The sequence below is a fragment of the Agelaius tricolor genome, unplaced genomic scaffold, assembly GCF_023055355.1.
Source record: "Agelaius tricolor isolate 1412-34295 unplaced genomic scaffold, bAgeTri1.0.p SCAF_10, whole genome shotgun sequence".
Taxonomy (NCBI): Eukaryota; Metazoa; Chordata; class Aves; order Passeriformes; family Icteridae; genus Agelaius; species Agelaius tricolor.
The window spans coordinates 19,642,544-19,669,914 of NW_027269270.1; the positions used below are offsets into that span (position 1 = coordinate 19,642,544).

The 27,371-nt window shown below is 40.2% G+C and overlaps 1 protein-coding gene across 2 annotated transcripts in view; it reads left to right on the forward strand.

The window, feature by feature from the left end:
• The first annotated feature begins 1,284 nt into the window (after positions 1–1,284).
• Positions 1,285–27,371, forward strand: part of RBMS1 (RNA binding motif single stranded interacting protein 1) — a 143,229-nt gene continuing 117,142 nt past the window's right edge. The window contains exon 1 of one of the 2 annotated variants that reach the window (XM_071435057.1): positions 1,285–1,677. In XM_071435057.1, the coding sequence (XP_071291158.1) occupies positions 1,603–1,677 (75 nt within the window). In that variant the 5' untranslated portion in view covers positions 1,285–1,602. The remainder of the gene's footprint in view (positions 1,678–27,371) is intronic. The other variant, XM_071435058.1, reaches the window with a different exon arrangement.

Sequence of the window (27,371 nt, forward strand, 5' to 3'; positions counted from 1 at the left end):
CTAGCTGTGTGCTGACAAACCAAAAACCACCCCAAAACAATACAAACAAACCCCCCAAACCTAACCAGCTCTGAAAAGCTCCCATGCCTTTTCTGGAGAAAACGCCTTCTCCCAAAGATGCCACTAGTCCTTTAATCTGTGTAGACTGCAAAGTGTGTACAATTCTCTTCCCTGGAAAGAAAAAAACCCAAACTTTTAAAGTGATCTTAATAGCTGGCAAGGAGAGCTGCAATGTCATTTGCGTAATTGTCCTCTGCTCAGCTGGAATTTGGAAGACTGTCTGCAGTTACCTCTCATTGCTCAGCCTGCACCAGGGATTCATGGCTGCACAAAGGCTGCCTTTGCTATCACCCTGGGATGCCTGTACATCCTTCAGGTTTTTAATATTTCTTTCCACTATTATCACGTTTAGTTTGGGGGATGTTAATAAAACCAGGAGTTTTGGTGGGCCTTATATACATGTTTTATTAATCAAACAGTGCTGCAATACAAAAACGATTGTGATTAGTGTGACAAAGAAATGGCATCTGCTTAATGCTTTGAGGATCAGCTTATCTTTGGTTGAAAAGAGATGGATTTGTCAGAAGTAAACCCACTGGACTGAGTTTTTTACACTCAACAGTAGAGCATAGTATGCTGCCAGTCCTTCTAATTTTCAGGAAACCAGCTTTCTCAGAGAAAATATTCAAGTGAAAAAATACAGTTATTACTGTCTAGAACAGGAATGTTTCCTGTTGGAGAACTCAGCACCACTGGCTGAAGTGCAAATTTAAGAACGTGCAATGGGCCAGACGGAGAATTTGGTCTGGCTTTGTGGTTGCTGCTCTGTAAACTGATTTAAGCACTGCAGTCTCTTCTGCTCCGGCAGATAAATGCACCCTGTACCGTCAGGCGGAATCGAAGCCAAATTTGGTTTTCCAAAATTGTACCCAGTTTTCCCCTCCAGCTTGTGCCCTGCACCACTGCTCAGCAGCGGGATGCACAAAAGAGGGAAGGCGATAACAAAGCACAACCAGGCTAATTAGGTCAGAGCCGAACCGGGCGCGATGCGGCCGCTGCAGCCGTCCTCCTCCTCTCCTCCAGAACGTGGAAGCCTCCTCTCCTCTCCGCTCCGCTCCCGCCGGGCACCGCAGCTTTCCCCGGCGCTGGAGCGGCCCTCGGGCCGAGCGGCGCCGCTCGCCGCCCCCCGCCCGGGGGCTGCCCCGCCGCGGGGCCACGGCTGGGGCTCGCCCCGGGCGCCGAGCGGGGCTAAGCGCCTCCCCTCGCCCCTGTCCCCCGCCCCTCCGCCAGCCCTGCCCCGCCGCCTGGCACCGCCGCGCCGGCCCCGAGCGCTCCCCGCGCCGCCGCTCCGCTGCCGCTGCTGCTCGGCCCGGCCGGGCGGGGACTTGGCAGGAACTCCCGGGCAGAGAGCGAGAGTGCCTGCCCCCGCTCCGCTCCGCTGTGGCTTTTGGGTGGAGGAAGGTCTGAGCTCGGCCGAGGAGCAGCAGCAGCAGCCGCCGCCGGAGAGGAAGAGGCAGGAGGGGAGAGAGAGAGACGGAGAGGCGGCTGGAGCCCCCCAAAGTACCCCCCCATCCCTGCACTGCAGGCTACATTTCCAGCTTCATGGGCAAAGTGTGGAAACAGCAGATGTACCCCCAGTACACCACCTACTACTACCCCCAGTATCTGCAGGCGAAGGTAGGGTCCGGCACGCCGGGCGGCGCGGCGGGTCTGGGGCTGGCCCCGCTCCGGGCGGCCGGACCGGGCCGAGCCGGGCGGGAGCTCCGCGGCTGGGGCACGGCCCGGGGGAGGCGGTCGGGTTGCACCGGGGGACGGAGACAGGAAAGAGCCGGCGGCCCTTTCCTGCCGCCCGCCGCCGCCCCGGGAGCCCCCGCCGGGCTTCCACCGCTTCTCCTCGCTCCCGACCGTGCAGTCTCCGACCTGACTCCCCTCTCGCCTTTCCCCTCCCGCTGTCGGTCCCTCCTCTTCCCCGGGGCTCTCGGCGTGTCTCCTCCTTCCCAACCACGTCCTCGGCCACCCCGCCGCAGAGCGGAGCGCTGCGGGCCGCGCTCCCGCTGCCTTCGCCCGGCGCAGCCCCTGGAACGCGGGCAGAGCAGCCCAAGTCCGGCCGGCGGGGGCTGCCATGGCCGTGCCTCAGCCGCGGCGGGGGTGCTGTGACATCCCCAGGGGTGGCAGGGCGCGCTTACTGCTGCGATGGAGGTGGCCGTAATTCCAATTAAATACGGGCATTGGGGAAGCTGTCGGATTCGGGTGGATACTCATTGTCTGCGGAGTTGGACCTTTGTGAGCTGCCACCTCACAGTTTTCAAACTGGATTAAAAAACGCATTGAGGGTCCAGGTCGTGATGATTAATGTACACGGGTAGCTGCTGTTTGTGGGGATACTGATGTTAGTAGTTCTTGCGGTGGAGGATCTCCACCTTTTCCCTTTCTCCTTCAAGTCTTTAAGGGCAGCCAGCCCCACTGCTCTAGAAGCATCATGCTGCAAACTGGCAGATGCAGAGGTGGTTGCATCAGCTGTCTGGAACATTTAGCATAAGCCTTTCCAACCACCAGTGACACTCCTCACAAATCAAAACAGACCCATATGAGGCTTCCATGTGTGAACTTTTTTTAGAGGTTATTACTGTGGTGTGGGTTTGGTTGTGATTTTTCTATTTTTTTTTGCTATTGAACTGTCTAGCCTCTTTGGCAATGACAGGAAAGAATTCCCTTCCCTTTATCTGCACACTTGATAGGCTCTTCTTTTTATTGTGTTTGTATTACTGTATTGTGAAATGTATTTTAGACTGCTTGGCTGAAAAATAAATTCCATTTGACAGTCATGAGACATTTTACAAGGCAGTAATGAGGAGGCTTTGAAATGTGCTTTCATATGTACAGAAATTGATAGAAATGTGACGAAGGTCTTTGGGTGATTTGAAATGACTAATCTGTTAAATGTGTAATCGACATCAGGCTAAAGATGGACAGACTATAGCCATTTAAAGATTTAGCTGCAGAGTAATCACTGCAGTAACTGTTTACATATATATTTAATATATATATGTGTATGCATATATTTAATGTATTATTTTAAAGAAAGGTGGAATGCCTAAAGGACAGCCTTTTGCATCACATAGCTGTAAGACTATATTTACATTCTCAAATGAAACAAATGTCTTTATTCAGAAACTTTTATCCTCATGATTTTGTGTGGCAATTGTAAATTACAAACCAAGTACATAACGTGGAATATATATAAAGCAGTATCACTTGGCTGCTTTGACCTGTAAATAATTGAAGAGGGAGATAAACTCTGATAGCTTATAGTAGTTAGTAAAGAATGATCCTAGAAATCCATGATCCTATGAGAAAACATGATGGACTGTCTTTTGAAAATGTTTCCTGTACAGATAATTTAATATTGATTTGTTTTACAGTCAATGACATCTTCAAACTGCCTTGCAGTCTTTGCTATAAAATTATACAGCCTGAAATTACATTGCTCTGTTTCAGCAGAGAGAACACAGAGCCATTTGACCTACACACATGAAATGAAATATCTGAGATCCAGTGAAAGTTTCCTGTTTTCAGAGATCTTGATTTTATTAAAGAAATAAAAGAAAAATAGGTGTCTTCTTGGTATAGATACAGGGACCAGTGACTGTAGGTTTTGGTACTCAAGTATGCAGAATCCAGTAACGTAAGCAATCTTCCCACTATGGATCCCCTCTGGACACAGAGAAATATTCATTTAATTCATAGTTTTTAGCTGTTCTGTTCTTTGGGCCCTAAAACAGCTCACTGTCCACTCTATGTCCACTCTTTCAGTAATTCTGGGGAAATCTTTGGATTTGTTAAACACAAATGATAACAGAAGTGATTCGCCTTTGCTGAATGAGCAATGGGTAACAGTACATGATTATACTGGGGGAGGTAGGAAAATCTCCTAAACCAGAAGTTCTGCTTCTCATCTTATCTTTATTTAAATAAAGATGGAAAATCTGCTGACTAATAATCTGCAAATCAATAACTAGGAGGTGACAGGAATTTCTTGAAGATGGATTTTTCTGCGGAGCGCTCAAAAATACTCATTAGATAAATTGCATAAATTCCTAATGGCTCTTTGGGTTAAAATGTTGATGTGGTCAACTATTTAAATTGATATTAATATGTTACAGATTTTAAAAAACAGATTTTGTATTTAACTGTTATGATCTTCACAGTCTTATTCATGAAGTATTCAAGCTGGTTCAGTGATATATTCTGTGAGGAAATATAAACATTTGCTGTGATTCAGCACCTCCCTTCCTCTAGTCTTAGGGAACTCAGCATCAAAAGAGATTAGTGAAACCATGGACTTAAATGAAAAGAACAAAATTACCATTGGAAGAAGACTTAAAATGAAATATCATTATGGCAATGAAAACAGTTTGAAATGGCTTTAAGTTGAAGCTTGTAAAACCTTCATTTTTAGGACCATTTTTACTCTGGAATTATATGCTTGATATATTTGGTAAATTTTGTGTCTTCTAATGAGTGTATGTTTTAGGACAGTTCCTGTATTGCAGCATTGTATGGCTTGTCAGAAAGCATCAAAAATATTTTCCAAGTTCAATGGATGTTTCTAATGATTTAGGTGCTTTCTTTAACCATATTTCTGTAACATTGCTTTTCAAATTTCAACTCAGTTGTATCTGATTTCCATGCTTGAAGCTTTACTTATAATTGAGAGATTTTGTATTTCAACATTTTGGAAAATTATTTCATTAATATTATATGTGCTCTACTAGTGCTTAAAGGCCTGTCTGCCCAGGAGTAAAACCTGGCTGTGCCAGGCAAAGTATTTTAATATTTAACAAGACAAAGTACACATAAACAAATACAAATGTGTAGAGGCATGCTTAGGCCACAATCTGTTTGCTTTGGTCAAGTAAGAAATAAAAGTGAGTCTATGTTTTGTTTTCCCATATCAAATGGAATTCAGGGTCACAATGCACACAACAGTTTACAACTAAATTGTGACAACTACCTGTATTACTGGTATTCCCTTGGAGAGTAATGTGGCAGTATGAGTGATTCCACTAGTAGGCTTCTGTATCATAAAGGAAAGCTCTTTGTGTAAGACAGGGTTCATGGAAGATGGCAACATTTCCTATAGATAGCATGGCTTATCTAAAGTGTAAGCATTTAGTAGTCATAGATAATACCTGGGTGATACTTGAATTCTAGTTATTTTCTATGGTATTAGGTAACAAAACCTAGAACTAATGAAGTCTTGTGAATCTTGCTAATTTGCCTTCGAGTGGGCTTTGAACTTTATCATTTGGTAGCTGCAAAACTGCTGCTTTGGCAGCTCTGAGAAGAACCAGTATTTCTAGAAGTTGTGTGGGTTTGTAGGCAGGACTGTAGATTGATATTAACTGTAGTGAGCAGGCAGATTCTGCCATGACAAAACCTTATTCTCAGGTTGATGAGAGCAAACTTTAAAATGGGAACAGTTAATTTTTATCCAAGCCTGTTGATGGCAGAGTAAGAAGGAAGTCAGTTAACAGTATTAAACCAAGTAGACTTGAAATTGTCTCATCAGCAGACACTGGATAAGCTGCAGTTTAGTGTCAGTATATGAAATTAATAGACTGATGTAGAACCTTCAGCTTCTAAAGCAGAAGAAGAAGAACCTGCTAATTGTTTGCTGCTTATGTGTGCCTCAGCACTGCATTCTTCACCAAGCACAGGTCTGTCATCCTTTAAAAAGTTTCAGGAGCTTATGAGCTGATTTTCATCAGTATCAATGATTACTAATTCTGATCACTTTAGTTAGGTTTATTTCATATGCACTAAGACTGCAAAATCTGTACATAGTAAAAGACAAATTTTTAGTAAAGGAGAGTATGCATGTTTGTAAGGTTGGACAGAAGCAATTTGCACATTTTATATTCTGGGAAGTTGTATTCATTGTCCCTAGTTGTGAGCTCTGTGGTTCTTGGCTGAGCTTAGAAATTCACTGAAATAAAAGAAAAGCACAGGTTAGTTGCAGGCAAGCTTTTTGTCTCCACACAGTTACCTGATCCCATTGTCCTCCTCAGCTTCTTGAATGTGTTCTCTCTCATTCCAGACAGGATGGAGGTTTATTGTGCAACTGTGCAGAGAATTTCTTCCAAAAATGAACTATACTGTGGAAGGGAAAGAATTGTAAATATCTACCAATTTTAAGAAAAACTTTAGCATTTTGGTGGTAAGATAATCCCTCTGACTCTATAGAACTATTTCAGAGGATGGAAAATAGAGAGCAATGAAGAGTATTACCTAGAAAGAGCATTTTCTGTTCTTCCAAACATCTCAGTCCAAAACTGAGAACATCCATACATCAGACCAGTAACTTTTTGTCACTGATCACAGTGATTGTTTGTAATTCTTCCAGCCAGCTTGTTTTGTGAAGGGCATCTCTATCCTTGTCCCAGTTATAGCTCCTTTGAACTTCTAAAGTTTGGTTCAGGTAGCCTTTGGTGAAATATACCCTTTATGAGGTATTTCTAGAAACTTTTGCTGGAATAATGCTTATATATTCAAAAGCCTCTCTAGAAATGGGTTGAGCAAAGTTCATACAAAGTTCTGCAAGAGTTCATATCACGTATTTTTGTGTACATCATTGTAACTCTCTAAACAATTCTGCTAAAGGAACATGAACTGTAGAAACACTTCACACCACCATCATCTCGAGTACTGGCTTCACTGAAGCCAACATGAGTCTTGCCTTTCATTTCAAATAAGCAAAATTTACTAGAATCTTGATTTATTGTTGGGTTATGCTGATCATGCTTAATTTGGAGGTGATTTGCAATGCCCTGATGGTCATAATCTTCACTTCAGAGGAGGAAAAGTTAGGGAGGGCAACTTAGAGAGTGTGTGATTGGGGCTGGAATCAAGGAAAAGCAGCAATGGCATCCGTAAGGTGTGTTAATTTTGTATTTTTTTCCCTAGGGACTCTGTTAAAAAGAGTTTTTAAATAGCCACAACTTTCCTCCCTGAATCCAACCTCCTTATAGAGAGGGATGGTATATATATACATATATATGACTGAATTTGCAGATGACAAAGTTAAAAATACTTTCTCCACTCAATCAATGGTGGAAATTACAGGTTCTTATTAGCTTTGTAGTTTCCAGAAGTTTGAGACTAAACTCATCCCTAAAGTACCCCATACTTGGGGCTTAATTTGATACTGTGTGATTTGCGTCATTTAACAAATGTCAACAAAATCTTGGACCCTCTTTATGATTCTGTAGTAACTTTACTGCAGACATATGAGCAGATCCTGAGTCTGATGGTCTTATGGGACTGACATTAACAGAAAAGTGATAAACCTCTATATGACTTGAAATAGTCTTGAGACATTTATTCAGGGCTGTTTTCCTTTTGTATTTTGATTGTTAACCCCCTCCAGGCACCGGGTTTGCGAATGTGAAGTTTATAACCAGTAGGTAGGCAATAGCTGTAAGAAGCCAGAATTACACAATGTCTGACTTGTGCTGGTGTATTTTCTAGCTTTACTCTCAGCACAGGATCCCAAGGCAGTCATGAAAGGTGTTCAATAAGTTTGTGTGGGGAGAAGCTAATTTTCTCTGTATAAAACAGTTCTTTAAAGTATGTTTTTTTCAAAACTCAGCTGGTACTCTTCATAATGATAGTAGGTTTTTTTTTTTTCTCATTACTTTTAAACCAGAGTTGAGCATGCTGTATACTTTTAAGTACTTTGCTTCTTGTTAGAGCATAAGTCTCTAGGTCTCAGTCTCAAGGATGAAATTTCCTTAGTAAATTTCTGAGCTTCCACTCAATGTTGAAAGAACAAAGAAAAGGTAGGCAAAATTATTCATGTTTTCCAATGAAGAATAATACAATGTAGTTAAGCATTGTTTTCTAAATCTATTTTTCTATAAAACAATGCCTCTAAGAAATATATCTTTTTAGTACATACATCAAAAAAACTCCTTGGACACAATTTTTCATCCACTTTGAAGTCTGAGTAGCAAAGTTTGAGCTATCAATGTTGATAGTATTTGCATCACTTGGAAAGGTAATTGATGCTACTAACACAGTACTCCTAATGAAAGAAATGTGATTGTGATAGTAGTAAAGAAGTTTGAACAAAGGTGTATTAATAAATGGGAAAGTATATCTTGGTACGGTTAGGTATTTCAGTTCCAGTCTTCCATAATCAAGAGCAATTAACAATGGTTTTAAAAAATAAGTTGTTTTTCATTTAATTATGCTTTTCTTTTGAGAAATAGTCCATTGAAGATGTATGCTCAGATTTAGCTAAAATTACATACTTGTTTTTTGTTCAATTGTATAGACTTTGTGGCCTGTGCAAAGTAGTGTTCACAACTATTTCTGCTGGAAAAACTCCTACTTTGCTAAAAATTGAAAAATGGTGGAAAAGCGTGTTGATAAAAATCTGTTCTATTTGAGTTTAATTCATTTCACTCAAAACAGATACAAAACAGATTCAGGTCATATCTACTGTGGTTAAATAGATGATAATAATTTTCTGACTTCATGCATCTACCTAGTGTTCCTCAGCTGAAAATATCAGGATCTGCATTGAAATGTTATTTCAGTAATTTCTAAGCTGAATTAAGTTATCTCAGAATTGAGGAAGTCAGAGCTTGGACATGGGTAGGTATAAGCAGATACAGGGCTCTCTTCTTGCATGGTAGCTTTTGGAGCACCATGTTCTTGTTCACAGTCTCAGATTGTAAGAGCACATTTAGTCTCAGTTGCTCCGATGAAAACATTTCAAAATATATTTAAGCTAAGGTTTTGAAATCTCATGTAAGGCCTGTGAGAAACGCTTCAGAATCATTCCAGGTAGATAAACAGAGCTTACTGATACAAAATGGAACAAAATGTCTTGTGCATTGAGAGGGAAGTCTTGAGGTTTTCTGGAGAGGTAGAGTGAACAGGCTTCACTTTGTGGGTTTTACAACAGGTTAAGAAGTGAATTCCTGTGCTTGTCTCTTGGCAACACACACTGACACAATTTCCACAGCAGTTTATAGGCTGTGGTAGTATCTGTGACCTCTTCTATCCCTCAGGCCATGGCTACATAATCACTTTAATTTTACATAACTATGCACAGCAGCCAAAAAGGGCAATCTTGTCTTCCCCCATTGCTCCCAGCAACCCATTCTTCCCCCTGTGCTGGCCCTAGCATTTGTGTGATTGGTCAGTGAGCTGAATCAAGAAACCAGTCTGGCTGAAAACTAAACCCCCTAGCTGCAGTACCTTTTTACAGTGGAGCAACTAATGAGATACTTAAGAAGTTTGAGATTTGCATGGCTGTGGGTGAAGTTGTCTCCAAAAGAAGTCCACCCCCTTGGGTCTCGCTTTTGTCCCACGCAGTGGGGCCATGGAGCTTTTCTGGATAAAAGGTTTTCTGGAGCCTTGGCCAGCAGGGCTGCTGATTACACATAAATTTGCTGATTACACATAAATGCAGATAACTGTTAAAACTTTTTTCTATGACTTATCTTCTTTTTTGTTGTTTTAAATTGTGTTAGATGTTGGTGCACTAAGTGTTAAAAAACCTTTTGAGTCAATCTTTCATTCTTAGGACCAATGATTGTGGAGGTAAGTGTGAAATAATTTGCTGAGAGGGCTTAAGTTAGGTATAGGCCTGGGGGGAAAGAAAGAATCAAATGTAAATGAAACTTCCAGAGGCCTTGTAGCATAGTGTTACATCTAACTTTCCATTTTCAGCACAGTGCAACATTGATATTTTATTTCATTCTGGGGAAAGAGGGGAGAAGGCTGGCACTTCAAATTAGCAGCAGCTGCAGAATTAAGACAAGGGTGTTAGTGACTCATTTGGAAAAGTACTAGCTAAAACATTCTGTCTCCTAGAAAAAACATTAAAGAAAGGTTTATGATACAAACTTTGAATTTTGTGAATAGTGTCAGCGACCCTCTGGTTTCCTCTGGATAGCTTTCCTGGTTAGTGACCATTTGCTTTTGACTATTGCTCATGAAAGTGAGGAGAATACATGGGGACCTATTGGAGGGGGAAACATGGCTCCTATCAGGGTCAAAGATTCCAGAGTGCCTCTTACTTCTTTTGACCCAGTCAGTTGTCCAAAAGCTCAGATTATTATTGTCCCAGGTTGCTGGAAAAAGGGCTATATGTAGTCGTTTCTGTGATGCATTTGAACAAATGACAGAGTAGTCAAACTCCAGTTTCCCTGAACACAGGAAACTTGGATCATAGGAGCAGTTTCTTTGTTCACAGTCCCAAATTTCTTTCCCCAGTTCACTATTCTCACTGCTCAGGCCTTTTACTGGACTGTATTCACAGTGTTTATATTTAGGCTGTTCTCTACTCTTTCCACATCTGTATTTGGGTGAGGTTTTTTTTCCTTTCTTTGATGAATATGGGTATTTCCCTGTTTTATGCCCAGGTCCTATAAATGGCTTTATTTAGAAGAGCAGGCTATTTTAAGAAGAAAAGGCTAAGGAGAGATCTAATTGCTGTCTAAATGTATCAAATAAGAATGCACTGAAAAAGTGGAGACAGACACTTCTTGGAGATGCATGGGGATAGGATCACAGGATACCAGGAGCTCTCTAAATTAGCCTTCTGCTCAAATCAGGTTTGTCTAGAAGATCACACCAGGTTGCTTAGAGCAGTATTTGGTCTGTTCTAGAAAGTCTCCAAGGATGGAGGTGCAGAGCGTCTCAGCACAACCTGTTTCAATGCTAGCTATTCTTGTAGTGATTTTTTCCCCCTTATTTTTAGTCTGAACCTCTCTTTTTTCATCTTAGGCTCATTGACTTGTAAGAACCTGGGCCCTTCTCCTTGATAACCTCCTCATAAATTTCCATTCTATAAAAGGAAAGCTGCTATTAACTCCCACCAAAGCCTCCATTTCTCCAGCCTAAACAAACCCAGTTCCTTCAGCTTTTCACAGAATATGTGATCCAGCCCCCAGCTGTCTTGACAGTCCTGCACTGAACTTGCTCTGGCTTATCAGTGCCATTTACTGGGGGCTCAGAACTGCACGTGGGATCCTGAATGGAGCCTTTCCAATGGGGAGTAGTCACCTCCCTTTCTGTTCCAGCAGAGCTGCTCCTCAGCCAGTCACTTCTCAGCTGACATCATTTCAAGGGACTCTTCCTTTACAGGTGCAGAACTTTGCACTTCTCTGAGGTAAAAATGTTGAACACACCAGTCCCAGTATGGTGACTGGTAGTGCTCCACTTGGTCTAGGCATGACATTCACTGCCCTCCCCTTGTCTACAGAGCTGGTAGTTTTATCCTAGAGGGGAATAGGCAATAGGATGCAACACAGGGACACAAGTTAGGACATAAGAAAATTGTAATTAGATATGAAGAAGTTTTTTTTCACCATAAGCGTGACCTGAAGGTACTGAGAGAGGTTCTGGAATCTCTTGGAGATGGTAGAAAACTCACCTGGACAAGGTCCTGAGCAATCTGCTCTTGGAGGGAAGTTGGACTGTATGACCTCCAGGTGTCCTTCCCAAACTAGTGTGTGATTCTGTAAGACTGGCCCTGGTAGCCATCCATCAGCATAAGAGGCTCTACAGAAACTGTTACTGTTCCTTCCATGCTCCATCCTTGTAAGCTGTGCTATGGAATTTGGAAAGGAAAGGTATGGAAGGAAATCCCTTTTTCTCTTTAACAGAACATGCATTATACAAATATGCAAATGATATTTCAATAATCATAAATCATGCAAATTCCCTTATCCCATTTTAGCAAATATCTTGTTTAAGCTGCTTAAAATTTGAGGCTTTAGGTTTGTCTATTTATTTTTCTCCTGGCAGAAGATTATAGTGCTACCAAATTATGCTGTAAATTGTGACAGACTTGTATACATTCTTATACCAAACCACTTTTTTAGGCTGACATTTCTTGTTCCTGCATCAAATCTGAATGTGTTGATAAGTTTTTGTCTGGAGCATGGATTAAAAATTAAATAAAACAATAATTAACCCCCAAACCTTGTCTCTTTCCAAGCAGACACTTTACAGAGATACAGCAGAATACTGAGGAAGGCAGTATTCTTTCTAGTAGAAAAAATTGGAAGAATTGACATGTTCCTATTGCTTTTCACTAACAGTTCTGCTATATTTCACATGACTTTTCTTCCAAATTACAGTAAGTTCATCAGCTGCAGGAGCTATGGATACGTGAAAGGCTTCCAAAGCCACCCACCCAACTTCTTTAGCTCGCTCTGCTTTTATTAGCACTTCTTTCCAGTGTCTTTTATATACTCTCCCCCAGATTTTCTAGGGATTTTCAATGGCAGGTATAATAATAGGAACTCACATGTTCCCAGATCCTGGAGTTAATCTTAAATATGCTGCTTTTACTAGATCTTAAAAAAAATAAAATCACAGCTATGGTTGTCAGCCAGATTGGTGATGAGAAAAACATGTAAAACCCACCAAATGCCAGTTGATTTTTACTCTGCTAACTGAACTGATCATAGTTGTCCATTAATTCTGAAAATAAGGTTTCTTGTTAGGTGCCAGAATATAAATTTAGGGACCCAACACTGGATTAAGTTGGCCCTAAGATGACTTTCATTGCCAGAAAGTCAAAGATAGCAGCATTATCACTGCAAGTCATTATAACTTGTTACCAAAGAAGTTACCAGTTGAATACTTCTTTATTTTTTTTCTTCATCCTGGGATGTTTACCTTGAAGGTGACTGGGCTATCCAAATATAAAAAAAAAAAAAAAAAAAAAGGTGTAGATTTTTCCAAAAATATAGAATTAGGAAAAACAATGAAGATATATTTGTGTATTGGAGTTGTCTTTGGTTTCCGGAATTTTAGATGCTATTCTTGGAATTTTATTTAGTTGAGGCCTGGGATCAGGGAGAAGTGTTACCAAGCACATAATACTTTCATGCTGAGTAGCTGTGCTACTTTCTGGGAGAAATAGCCAATCACCACAGTAAAAATGAAGGAGAATGACAAAAGTTTACTTTGCCATGTTGCCCCCAGAAGAGCTAGAAAAGCAATTACGCATATTTTATATTTGTTGCCCCTGTCCTTCTTTTAAAATTGAAAGTGGAATTCTATGTCAGATGAATAATTGAATAATGATTAAATGAATAATAGATACCTTTTTTATTCATATGAAGTATAATGGGTCATTTTCCAGTTACACTCTAGTCAGCTCTGTCAAGGTTAGTTTAAATGGCTGCTCTTTTACTGATATTCATATGAAGTTTAGAAATGTGTATATGCCAAACCGCAGAACTCCTGGCATTTCTGTGGCACACCTTTTAAAAGTAGGAGTTTATCTGAGTGCTGTCTTCCAAACTGTATTCTGTCTTCTCATTGATGGAAACTGCTGCTGTTGTCATCCAGGGAGGATGCTGCACATCCCAGTGCTCTGGTGGTGGTTGTATACAGGCATTTTTAAAATGTGTTGGATATATAGACTTAGATTTACCTACCAGTTGTTAAAAAAATATTCATAGTTGGTTCAGTTTCCTTGATTGACATTGACTAGTTACTGTTATTCTTTGATCTTTGAAAATGTAGTGCCTCCTCTGCAGGATAGCCTGTGCTTCAAGTATTTTAGATATTGGGCAACTAGTGAAGTATGGATGTGCCTGTATTATTTATAAAATACTCTGGGTTTTTGTCTGTGTAATGAAGGCATTCATGTGTAAAATGGGCACTAGTCTGTGATTTTGTTCATAAATTAGGACCTCAGTCCTTCTCTTGACACTGATACAGAACTCCATGTGTTCTTTAATTTAAATGTCCCTAAAATCTAGTCTTTGCAGAAAAATCATGCACCAGAATATTCCTTTTATGTGAAGAAATAATAAACATAATCTTAAGTTGAATATTTATTTTATTGCAGCCCCCCATTTTTCAGTTTAAATGATCTGGAAAATCTCCAGACCGTACCAAACAGCCTGTAGCTTTAAAGCAGAGCTCAGGAGCCTCTGGATGCCTTGGAGACAGAGGAAAGAAGGCTCACCAGTATCAAGGGCTGTGTACAAATTTGAGCAACTCTGGCTTGCCTAATTATTGGAGGATGTTGGGAGACTGAGCTGGGATTTCTGGGAGTAGAAAGATGAGAGCTATGTCTGGGAGTGACAAATGTTTCACAGTTTTAGTGAGAATCTTTTGATAATTTATACTTACAGGAATAACATCTGGAAAAGAGGAAAGGAAATCATGTCTCAGAATGCCACTGAGAGAAATAACAGCAGAGAAGTAGTCTGGGTTCTGTAGTTTTATTTAGTGTTGGCCTCATGGAAGTGACCTTTAGAACTACTCACTGTTAGTCCTTGCTGCCACATTGAGGCCCAAAGCGCCTGGTCTGGAGAGAGGTGGTTCCATGGGACTGTTCCAGTTTGATTTCTCTGCCCCCAGCACTGAGCTTGTCTCTGGAAGTGCTTAAATAGGCACTGAAAAGCTGGCTGTAGACCTGTCTCTTGAGCCTTGTGTTGTCATTTGAGATGGGAAAAGAGGAAAAGGTAACTGGAAAGTACGAAGCCAAATGAAGGGAAAATGCAAGGAAAATTAATTTTCAAAGAGGAAAATTGCTGCAGGGAACAGATAAGGGAAAAGAATAAGTGACAAGAGCAGAGAAGGGCAGAAGCCAAATTCAGTGGAGAGGCTGTGGCATGTTTGCCAGAGCATGGCACAAGAAGGCACCTCCAGCTGCCAGGCCATCCATAGGGAGCTCCATCTCCAACAAAAGGAGATTGAAGGCAGTATTCTGCAAGAACTCAGTTTGGGGACTGCTAAAGTTCAGCAAGAATAAAAGGTTACTTTTACAAAAACAAAGGATGATTTTGGAGGGAACAGACAGACAGGACCTCTGGGTAAGGTCTTGTTTTATACAGATTGTGAGAGGACAGAAGGTGCTCCTGGGGCAAATGTGTCAGGTACCTTTGCCCCTTATCTGCTGCAGTCCTGTTGTGATAGTGGATGTAAAGTTACAGAGGTAAACTTCTCAGAACTAAACAGTTTGGTGTTTCTTTTTACTTCTTGTAGTTTATATGTTTGTTTTCTTATTACACTGAAACTAGAGTAAATGCAAGAACTTCCTGAACACTTTCTCATGTGATGTGGTGGTGTTGCAATTTTTTTTGATATTTTATATGTTCATAAATTCTCTTATCCTGATAGGCATGGCATGAATCTGAATCCAAGAAAATATATAGTATAGCAAAGACTAAATGGAGTTAGTATCCACTAAACAGATAGGATATCACTGCTCCTAGCAGAAGTGGCTAAACAAAAAAGAACCCCAAAAGGCTCTCATCTCAGTATAAAAGATCAGAAGAGTATGCATGGGGAATAGAGCTCAGTTGAAATTATGCAATTTATCAGTCAGAGTGAAACTTACAGTTTACAGTAACATATTATTTTGTCTTTAGACTTCATGAATAGAGAGACATGCTTTCTGGCATTAAAGTTTTTACTGCTCATTTGTGCTGTTTGTACTATGCCAGACGCCTTATGTATCCAAACCCCTTGCTCTGCTCATGGGTCAGTCAGCTCAAGGCTAAGGTCCATCACTGCAGCTGAGGAGATCCCGTGTTTGGACTAGAAATAAGATTCTAGCCTGCTTTAGTGAGCAGAGAGGTGGGTTTTGTGTTTAAATTAAGATCACTTGGAGGAAAAAGCGGGACCAAGAGCAGGTTAGAAGTGCTCAAGTCATCACTGCAGAATAACAGTTTGTAGTTTCTATAACTGAAATAGAATGATCTGTGTATTTTAATTCATTTTATGTGAAGTGGCCAGAATTAATATGTGTTATGGCCTTTGGTGGTGGTGGAGATTATGATACTCCAAAGGAGTGGCACACAGAGTTTTTGTTTTATGTCACAGTCTATCCTTGTGGAGTAACACAGCCCACAAAAGGGCTTCGGTTTTATGGGGAGTTGCAAATAATGCAGAGTGATTTTGCACTTTGTCCTGAAACTATAACTACATCTAAACAAGAGAAGATCCTTTTTATTTTGTTCAGGTTTAATGACTCTGTTCTGTAGCTTTTGGTTTTCTTTCTTTTGGATGCTGTTTGTTTTTTTGTTTTTTTTTTTTTTTTAATTACAGGTTATATTGGTGATGTTAACACTCAAAAATGATAAAATCTCAGGGTTTTGCAGCATATAGTTTCATCCTGCATCTGTCTTGTGTGACATCATCCCCTGAGAATGACATTTGGCATCTAGTTCCTTGATTCTGACAGCAGGGATCCTTGAGCGGTGACTGCTGTGCCAGCACTGGGCACAGCATTAGCACAGCGAGCACTGGTGGAAGGCCAGGTATGAGGATTTGTTAGGTATTCTGGAAAACCTGTCCTCAAGTAGTTTCAAGGGGACAGAACTTTCTTCCTGAAAAAAATAGTGCCATTGTCCAAAACAACTTAATCCACTTTCAAAGCCAGCTAAACAAGAAAAGGAATTCTTCTTCTGCAAGGTGATTGCCGTGTCACAGCGTTACTTGTAGATGTTGTTAAATATAAATCTGTTAATGGATGCATGAGGTTTCTGTGCCTGCTTCTTTCTAGGATGAAGCCTTAAAGGTTTGATGGTACTGAAGTAAACATGCTGGAGTGTTAGAGAGTAAAAGCTGTCAACGGTGTAGAATATTGATGCTAACAAGATATAGAGCTTGTCTGCACTTAAAAATATAATGGAATTTATAAGGAAATGTTTTCTGGAATTATTGAGCATATTAAATTCCCATATAGATGTTCATGTGTCTACACATCCCTATCCAGGGTTGTTTCAGAGTAGTTCTGGTAATTTTCCAAATGTAGACAAGACTTAATTAAGCTGACTCAGTGTGCTAAACTTGTGTCACCTAAAACTCTATTAACTATATTGTCCTCTAATTAATGATTTTAATAGTTTTAATTATATTACTAAATCCAGCAATAGCAGAAGTAAATAAATGCACAATGAATATTTATTCACTTCACTAAGTGAGCATTTTGCCTGCCTGCAGTATTTGGGACTGGGCTGCAGAGCACTTGGCAGAACACAGATGAGATTTTTCTGCATTCTTTTTGATGTCTCTTTTCTTGAGAATTATAAGCACTGAAATTCCACAGGTATCTTGGATTTAAATTTAAATTAAAAGGTTTCTAGGTTGTGCAGTAGTGCAAAACACAAGTAATTACATGAGTATATCATAACTATATTAACACATTTAATTAAATACCAGGAGTTTTAAAAGTAAAAAGTTATATTATGCAGAGGAATGAATATAAAGTTGCTTAGTTTTATAAAAGCCACATTTACTATGATGGATATATAGACATATATTTAATTTAATTACAGTAAGTGTTGGCATGGGAGACCAACTCTGCTCAGTTGTAGCCCTCCAATGAAAATTGGAGGGGAGTGGAATTAAATAAGTAATGCTGAGTAGAATTTGACGCTAAATACAGAAAAAACTCAGTTGCAGTGTGCAGCATGTTCTACTTTTGTGATTTTTACAGACTTCAAAGAGAATTGTACATTTGCATCCCAGGGCAGAAATTGGCCATGTGCTTGGAAGCATGAAATCTCTCAAGGTAATACTTCATAACTATGGAATGTATCCCATGACTTATATGTAGCTAAGAACTGGGAATCAAGTTTCACATTAGGAATACTTGAAATTAAATATTTTTCTAGTTAAAGAGAGCATTATGCTGGATAAACAATCTATGTTTTCTTTTTCCAGAGATGCATCAGAGCATAAATATACAGAGCATTTAAATATGTTTGTATTTCCTGGTCCTTATTGGATTTTATAAATAATTCTTTAAGAAAAAAATATTTTTTTCCTTGAGTTAATTTATTAGAGTTTTATGTTTGACTCTTGAAGTATCTACTTTTAATTTCTTTTTACATTCTTCTTTTCTTTTTTCATTCCAATTAAGTTTGGAATTTCTGATTTTAGGCAATTAATTTCCAAACATACCAACTTGTTCCAGCAAGGAAGAAGCAAATATCCCTAAAATCTTATTAGCGTCTGCACAGAAGCATTCACTAGGGCACTGTCAGTGGTCTTTTATGAAAAAAAAAAGTTACTGAGAACAAAAAATACATTGGTGAACTTTGTTGCATCTAAGATATACAATAATTTGCTGGCTTTTCATTCTCACAGGGACCCAGACCCTTGCAGTACAAGGGAGCTGTTTGGTCCTCAAGTGGACGCTCTTTCTGTACTCTTCCTGAATCCATTCCCAGTACAAGCTGAAGCCCCATACTGGACAGATTTAATGAGGGGTGTTGGACCCCTTCTATCTTGTTTTCTTCCCATGATACTCCTGCCTTCCCAGAGTGTTGCTGTGGCAGGGAAGGTGTTGGTCGTGGTTTGGCTAAACAGCTCTCATAGTTGGGGAGACCCTTCTCTGTTGCCTTTGAGCGATCTAAGAGATTGCTGAGCATCCAGCCAAACCTTCAGGAAGCAATAGAAGAGAATGTTTGTTTGAAATTAAATGCATAGTAAAGGAAAAGCAGATTTTCTTATATTTGTTCTTTTGTTTGATGTTGTGTTCCTGTGAGCCCAGGGTTGTCTCTGGAAGGAAGCTGGGTGTGGCACACTGGAAGGTACTTGGCAATTGATGCAGTTTATTGTTCCTTCCTCATTGTCCCCTTGGAGCCGGCTGGCACCCTGCACACAGGCTGGGCATCCATGCACAGTGTGAGGGCTCGGGAGACTTTCGTGCCTCAGGGAAACCCAGGGCACAAAGTGCCCTTAGGGATAAGCAAAAGGGATAGTCGAAGTGTTTTGTGTGATAATCCTTGGCTTTAAGGTAGATTATTACTTTTTTTAAACTTTGTTGCATTCAGTGAGTTCAATATCCTGTGACTAATGGGTACTATTAAGGAAATCTGCAATGTTCAGAGATAATGTCAGGCTCATCACAGACCTGATAAAGAGAAATGCAACACGTTAATCTCATTGTCAGAAGACCTATATATACATCTCAGCTGCAACAGAGATGGTATTTTTTGCTAATACTTTATTTCTGTCAGTTTTAACAACCTTCAGCTCTGCATCACAATTTGTAAAATGCTTAATCATGAAAACAGCATTTGGAAATTATTAATGTAGTTAAGAATATTCACATGATTAAAAATCTGAAGTTCTATCTTACCTTTGCAGATCAAATCTGAAGTATTTTACCTGTCTTTACCAGAGCTCTGAATTGCTTAGATTCTGACAAGCACATAGATTAAAATGTTGATGTGCTGTACTTTGTGTAAGCTTTTAGAAATATATAATTGGGGTTGGATAAATACTATACTGATTTTTCTGGTATGTTGCAAAATAAAAGCCATTTACAAAAAATAAAATGCAGCAGCACTTATATAATAGAAACTTGGAACACTGTAAATTGTGTTCTTTCAGCAATAAATGAACTTTCTTCTTAAATTAAACTGAAGTTTAGGAATGCAGTGTTCTTTGTCTCATAATTGTCTGCCTACACACACTCAGTCTGCACTTCCAACAACTCGCCACTGAAGAAGCACATGTCCTGTATTTTAGGTCTCAGATGTGTATTTTTGTAATTGAAGATGTCTTTACATTAACAAAAATAACTTCATAATGATTACACATTAGAGCTAATGGTGCCAGTTTTACATTATTATGTGCATACACACTTGTTAGAGCATGAATGATATTTTCAGAGTAACCATACATTTCGTGGAACTTTTAAGTATTTTTGGCTCCCTTAAAGTCTTTAACACCACATTTATTGAATATGCACTTTTTTCCTGACTAATCTAGTATTTCCATTTGTTAGGCAGCGATGAATATGTTCTCCAGACAAACTGACAAAAGACAATAGATCAGTTCTCCATCCAGGGAAGCAACATGATGTAAACAGAATATTAGACAAGGGCTTTAGAGGACAACCTATCAATCCATAAAAGAAAAAGGTCAGCCTGGTATGATGCCTCTATCTGTGTTTCAGAAAAGGTAAATATAAAACTATAAAGAACTGCAACTGTCACTAAAAGCTAAGCCTAAAAAGCACAAGCCTCATTATCATGCTGATCTGGATGAACCTTAAACAATGTTTACAGTAAGGTTTGGAGAGTTGCCTAGCACTAGTGTATACACAATTAAACAACATAGCTGAACTTTTCTTTCATGTCAGCATACTGCTAAAAAGACCTCCATTGTACTCATATGATAGTCATTCTTGGAACTTACAACATAAACAAGAGGAGAGAACATTGATGAGTAATTCAATGCCATGGTGGCTGAGTGCATCAAGGGGCAGGACTGCATTTTCACCTGTACAGCTTAAGGAGTAAATTATATATACAAAATAATGGGGAGGGTATAGCAAAACCTGAACTCATTTTGGACACGTGAACGTGTACCTGAATTTGGGAGTTGTAAGCATGGACTAATAGTTATTTAACATATTGCAAAATTAATTCTGATTGGTTTGGGCACCCTTATTTTTGTGACTAATAAGCATCCATGTACTCATCCTTGCTTTGGTGTAGTAACCCATGAAAGGCAAACACAAATTACTGAAGGAATAAAGGAGAACCACAGCAACAAGCCAGTTGGTGGACTTTGAAAGTGAATAATCTGAATTGTAACTGCAGCTCAGCACATTAGTCCCAGAAATACTTGTGTTTCACATTATAACACTAGGAGTTTCCAGAATCACGAGTATTATTTTATATTTATTCTAGTTATCTTTAATTTTTTATTTCAAAATAAATTATTTTGGATAGTTTTGCATACGTATACATCATAATAGTTCTTGTATTGCTTGCAACTAATGTTATTTTTTCAGTTTTTCATTAACTGGCCACCCTTAGTTCCTAGTAAGCTGTTTATTTTTGTGTAGAGACTATACACAAATGAACATTTTTAATGAAAAACTTCATATTAATGGATGTGTGTAAAAATGGAAGGTAAAGTAGGATATGAATTTAAATGTACAGTAAGTAATGTAAGTTGTTGACTTAATTGTACAACAATTAATGAGATTGTGTGCAGTTAATGACACTACAGAAAAATGGACACTAATTGAATGGTATATGAAAAATACTCATCCACATCCAGAAGAGAACAGTTCAAAGCTTACAAAGAAATTTTAAACATAAATCACAGAATCACAGAATGGGTCCGTTTGGAAGGGACCAGATTAGGTCATTTGGTCCAACCTCCCAGTTTAAGCGGGATCATCCCAGAGCACATGGCACAGGATTGTACCCAGACAGTTCTGCAATATCTCTAGGGAGGGACACTCCACAGTCTCTCTGGGCAACCTGTTCCAGTGCTCAGTCACTGCACAGTAAAGTTCTTCCTCATGTTCAGGTGGAACCTCCTGTGCATCACTGTGCATTTCTGCCCTTTGCCTTTTGTCCTGTTGGTTGGTACCCCTGAGCAGGGCCTGGGCCAACCTCTTGTCATCCTCTCTTCAGACACTGACAGACATTGATGAGGTCCCCTCTCAGTTGTCTCTTTTGGAAGCTGAACAGGCCCAGCTCCCCCAGCTGTTCCTCCTAAGAGAGATACTCCAGTCCTTTAATTATCTTCATAGTCCTCTGCTGGACCTGCTCCAGGAGCTCCATGTCTCTTTTCCTGATAAGCCCAGAAGTGGACACAGCACTCCAGATGTGCCTCACCAGGGCTGAGCAGAGGGACAGGATTAGGATCAGCTCCTCTGACCTGCTGGCAATGCTCTTCCCAAAGCAGCCCAGGATCCCATTGGCCTTCTTGGTCACAAGGGCTGTGCTGCCTCAGGGACAGCTTCTTGTCCACCAGGATCCCCAGGTCCTTCTCCACAGAGCAGCTTCCCAGCAGGTTGGCTCCCAGCCTGTGCTGGGGTTATTTCTCTCCAGGTGCAGGAGCCTGCATTGGTTTCAAATAGATAATGTTTTCTTTCAAAAATCCTTTTTCTTAATCAACACCTCTTGACCTTTGCATTCTGTTGGAATAGTACTAATCCTGTGAAATTTCAGATAATCACAACACTCACTCATCAGAGATGAAAACAGTTTTTTGTGTTATTTGCAGACTTGAAATTAAGGTGTTTAACCTATACATTCTTTTCACTTTCACTGAGCTGTTTTTACTCCTCATTGACCAAAAATTACTCACACTCCTGTCTGAAATTGCAGTTTATTACAGTTGTGATAGAATAATTATATTCTACTCTATACTAGAGCTGATAATAAGAGGAAAAATAATCATTTTATGTTGTCAAGACCCTCAATCCCTCAGTGGTGAATAACTTTCAGTTTTCAAAAAAGGCTTCTCATTTATCTGGACAAATAATCAGCTGGAGAACACTGGCATGCCAGTATTATTGCTTTAAAAAATCAGAATTTAGGAGTAGTGCATGGACTCTTGTGGGAGAAGTAGATAAAAAATTTCATTAGCAATCCTGTGGCATGTTTGCTAACAGCATTAGAAAGTGCTCCTCCAAGCAGCCCAATCAAGAAGTGAATGTACGGGGACTTTATTACCTTTGAACTATATTTTCTTAAATTACTGTCCTTTGAATTAGGCCTTTCTGTCAGATGTTATCATGTTAAATTGCCAGCTGTTGCCAGTACCTTTCCCTCTTTTTTTTAATACAAAAAAGTTCCTTCAGTATCTAAGGAGTTCTTTCTTTTTAAATTAGATGGCTTTTTTTATATTCTGTGAAGCCAAAGAAAGGTCCTGGCTTGAAAAGTCAAATGAATATCTTGGTGGTCTAGTGCAAAAATTGGTGGATAGCCACTGGGTAGACCAAGAGAGGAATTCACCATTTGCTGGTACACAGCTTTGTGCCTGCAGGTGTAAACAGACTCCTGTGGGGACACCCTGGGTTTAGACAGTGGCTGGTGCTTAGGTGTGCAGGAATCATAGCAAAAGGAAATGCCAGACATAAAGGCACATGGCTGCTGCACATCAGTAAAGTCAAAGCTCTGTCCACGTGCTGTGGAGAGGTTTCCCTGTGGGCTTTGGTGAAGTTTTTGTTGCTATTGGTAACATCACCCATATTAACTTGAATGGGCTTATGCCCAGGTAATGGAGAGGGAAAAACTCCAAAAGCTGTTAGAGTTCACTTTCAATTGCAACTATCACATTTCCTTTAAGACTGTAAGAATATAATGCTACACAGCATGTCTTGTGGCTGTAAAGAATTCTCCTTAATAAAATTTTTATGTTTGCCAATATAAATCTACCTTCTTGTTGCTGGCAGGACATTATTTTCTTCTAATAATGGTATGCATTTGTAGCTACTTCCTCTGTGTACTGGTGTCAACAGTCCTGGTGCAGATCAGGGGTTGTCACTGCTTCCATGATAAATTTGTATTAACTACAGCCAGAGCATGTTTCATTTGTCATGTTAACTCATAAACTGGGACTTTGCTCAAAACTAGTTTATAGAAAATAATTTATACAAAATATGCTTCTCTGATTTTTTTTATTATTTTAAGAGGAAGCTACCATCTTATTTGAATGTTACTTGTCTTTTACCAGTGACTTAGCTTTTTAAAATAAGTGAGAGGATGGTACTTGATATTTCAAAATGTGGGCCAAATACTTCAATGATAAAATGACTGGATTAATTTTTCTAAGGCATTCACTCAAACATTAGTAAAGTAAGTATTAAAATAAATATAAAAAGATAAAATAGAAATAAAATACATCTTCTGGTAAATATTTTCTGGATCTAACTCATGTTGCTTTAAGATGCTACAGAATGATGAGGTCCTATTTATGTACCAAAACAGGCCTAAAATGATACATGAGAAATGCCCAAGCATTGCACTGTTCCCTGTCCAGTTTCACAACTGTTGTGATTATCCCATTAGATCCAATACATCCAGTTGCTGTATGTTCATGTCAAGAGCACGTCAGCTACACAAATCATTATTTCAGCGGAATTAATACTCCTGTGTTGCATACAGAAATTCAGTGATATATGTTCACTTATTCATTGTTTCCAGGGAAAACTAACATGAACTTGTAGACCTTTCTGCCCAAGACACCCAGACGTGCAGGTTTAATTTTGTGCAAGTATTCTTTATTTGCTCAGTCCCTAACCACTGATGTGATTGGTAATAGATAAATGAGGAATCCAGATACAAATCGTACAATAGGCTTCCCTTCTAGTGATCCCCATAAAATTGTGATGCTTAACCTAGAAATTGTTTGAATAGTTTGGGGTTTTCTTTTAAGATAAATTCTAAGTACAAATTGCTGGAATGTTGCTGTTGTGAATTGTTACTGAAATTTACTGAATTTAGATTTCTTCAGTTCTTTCTGAAAATTGTTGTTGATTTTTTCATGACACAAGAAGCATGACAAAAAAGGCACTAGCCAGTTCAATTTATAGACATAAAAAAATTACAAATCACTGTAATCCATCAAGCTAATTATGGTATTAAAAATTGACTTCTCCAGACTTCATGCTTCCTTTTTTAACTTCGGCACAGTGACAAAAATGGATGTGGTGTACATGTGAAGCAACATGAATTTACAGTCAGAAAAGAGAACTAATAGTTAATTAACTATTAACTATTAACAACAGAGCTAATAAACCTCTGTGGATGCAGTCCTGAAGGACTTTATGTATCCTATTAATACAGCACTGGGATTACTCATAGTAGTAGGGATTTGTTCCGGGACTTTACAGGGTTGCCACCCAACCATTTTGTGGCTCCCAAGATATGCAGAGCTTTTATAAAACACAGAAGAGCTGAAGAGCATAGGGAAAGTACTTCTTTATATGTAGCCAGGACATGCAGGTCTTATGGTGCCATCACATTTTAAACAGAACTCTCCAGAGCTTTCACTAGCAAGTTGTACTTGAGAATTGATGGCAAGAATATGACCCCGGTGTGGTGTGTGCTTGCAGGCTGAGCGGTGGTGGGAGGCCAGCTGTGGAATGTGGGAAAGTGGCTGAACTGCTGAAGTCATGCAGGGAATGTTAAATGTGTCTCCAGCTGGCAGGGAGCTGTGGCTTAAACACAAGCTCCAGGTTCTGGGTATTGCCGAGTGTTCCCGGCACCCTCGGCTCCTGCTGCCCTCAGCATGGCGCCGATACAAGTCGCAGATGGATTGAGAAGAAAATTAGATGCTTGTCGCCTTTTAGGGGAGTTTTAATGGCAAATGGAGTGAGGCAGTGAAGGCTGAAAGTTTCTTATTGTGAACTGTTATGGTAGCACAACCAGTGAGAAATGTGGTCCAGAAAAGTTAATGCTGCAAAGAAAAAGAGCTCTCATATTTTTCTTTTAATCCTTGGGGTATGGTTCTCTTAGAGAGAATGGAATTCACCCCTCTTTAACAGGAGTGGCAGGGATGTGTGTGTGTGTTCTCCTGCAGCTTAGCCAACACATTCCAGCTTCACAGTAAAAGCACCAGAGGCAGGGACCGCCACCTACCTGGCATGGCAAAGGGCAGAGCAGGAGTCTGTGGGAGATGTGATGCAGCTCGTCTAGGTGGGCAGTTGGAATTTCCTCATGTCCCCCAGTATTCCTCAATCAGCAGAGCAGCTGCTGGGAATACCCCTGAGGGATGTCTGCAAGTATTTTCACATGATTTCTTTATCATGCTGATATCACTTTGCATCAGCCCAGAGCCAATGGGATAATATGCTGGGACAAATTCTGCCAAGGTGCCAGTGAGGTGGCTGCTGGTCCAGGTGCACAGGCTGTGTAATTCCAGGTCTGTAGGGAGAACTCTGTGTGGATATACCCTGTGTTCTCCAAACTTATACAGAGAGAGCGACAGGAAAGCTCAGGGGCAGTAACTGTGTTACGAATAACATAGACATTTAGAGTACCATCTATTAAATATTATTGAATCAACAGTAGAAAATTGCTTATTACAAACTGCAGTATTTTACTGCCCAACCATGCAAGTGCCTAGCAACAGTCCTCCTCTGGAAATTCCTTGTTGCCTTCCTAAGGTTAATTTTCCTAACAAGATTACAATTTCAAATCATCAAGAGAAAGCACCGATGGGCTCTTTTTCAGCTTTTGCTTAGCTAAAGGCTCCACCCAAGTGATTCTGGTCATAAGACATTTTCTTCTGTTACAGTCATAACTCAGGATGTGTCATAAATGCCATTAACATTGAAAAAGACAGAGGCTGAGCCTCCTTATTTTTAATCCTGACCACAAGCCTCTTGACTCTGGATCAGTAACAGAATGGAGAAACATGAGAAAAATGCACTTTTAAACTATTCCTATGCAAACAATAATTTAAGGGGGTTCAGGGATTAACTCTAGTGAATCTGGCACAGATGTCAAATATTATTTTCCCCATCTAAACATACCCTCCTTGCCCTGCCTCTCCCTGCTCACACACCTCAGTGGGGGCAGCAAGGGGACACTTGCCCATGTCTCTTCTGTTCCCTGGAAGAGTTTGGCTCTGCCACTCAGATTTGCCTTGCTTGATCATATATCATCATCAGCACTGCCTCTTGGAGGGCGTCCCCACCTTGGTAACTACCTAGGACCAGAGAGGAAAGTGTGCTGTGGGCAGTAGGTGAGAGAGCAGTGCATCTGGGACAGACATAGAGCCTCACTGAAGAGAATCTGTTTGGGACAGGGGGTAAGGATACAGCAGCCAAGGGAGCACAGGAGAGCAGCAATAGAAAGAATAGCTTGCAAGCACATGGAAGCTCACCTTCCAGCCTCCTCCTTAGTCCATGCTATGGGAATAAAATTCGTCTCGCAGTCAGGAGTTGGAGTGCCTGAAAAGTAATTCTAGTGGTGCAGGAGGCTGAGGAAATGTTGGGGGAAAGTTTTGCTGAGCTGAGATACTACGTGCTGTATTTGGAGCAGCTGAGGCTCAAGCATTCCCTTCTGCTCACTCTGCCAGACAAGCATTTTTGGCAGAAGAGCAAAAAGGACACCTGGAGGCAGCAATACCTCAAATTACTAGAGGCAGGCTTGCTCATCTGCCAAAGCCCAACTTGTAGTAAGAACATTCACTGCTCTCCAGTAGTCAACAGAGTCGTTGCTGTATGGTATCAATAGAAGCAGCTGGTGCAAGTAGAGGCTCTAAAGGAGATGAACAGCAGACGAACGTTAAGTGCTCGTAATTTGTGCTCCAAGGTCTGCAGCTCAGTTCAGATCAGTATCCTGTAACACAGAAGATACATTGTAAAGCTAAAGCTGTGTTTTCAGATGTGTTCTTTTGTAGCAGTACTAACTTTGAGCATCTCTCTTTGTCTCCAGGCATTCTTTCTCCCCACATTACCCCATCAACAATGCCAGCAGAGCTGCTAGTGGGGCCATACAATGAAATAGATCTGGGAACCAGTCCAGGTTAAAAATAAACAGCAAAAATGAATATTAGGAACAAGCAGGATAAGGGGGAAAATGTTTATGCTAGCATTGTTGCTGAAA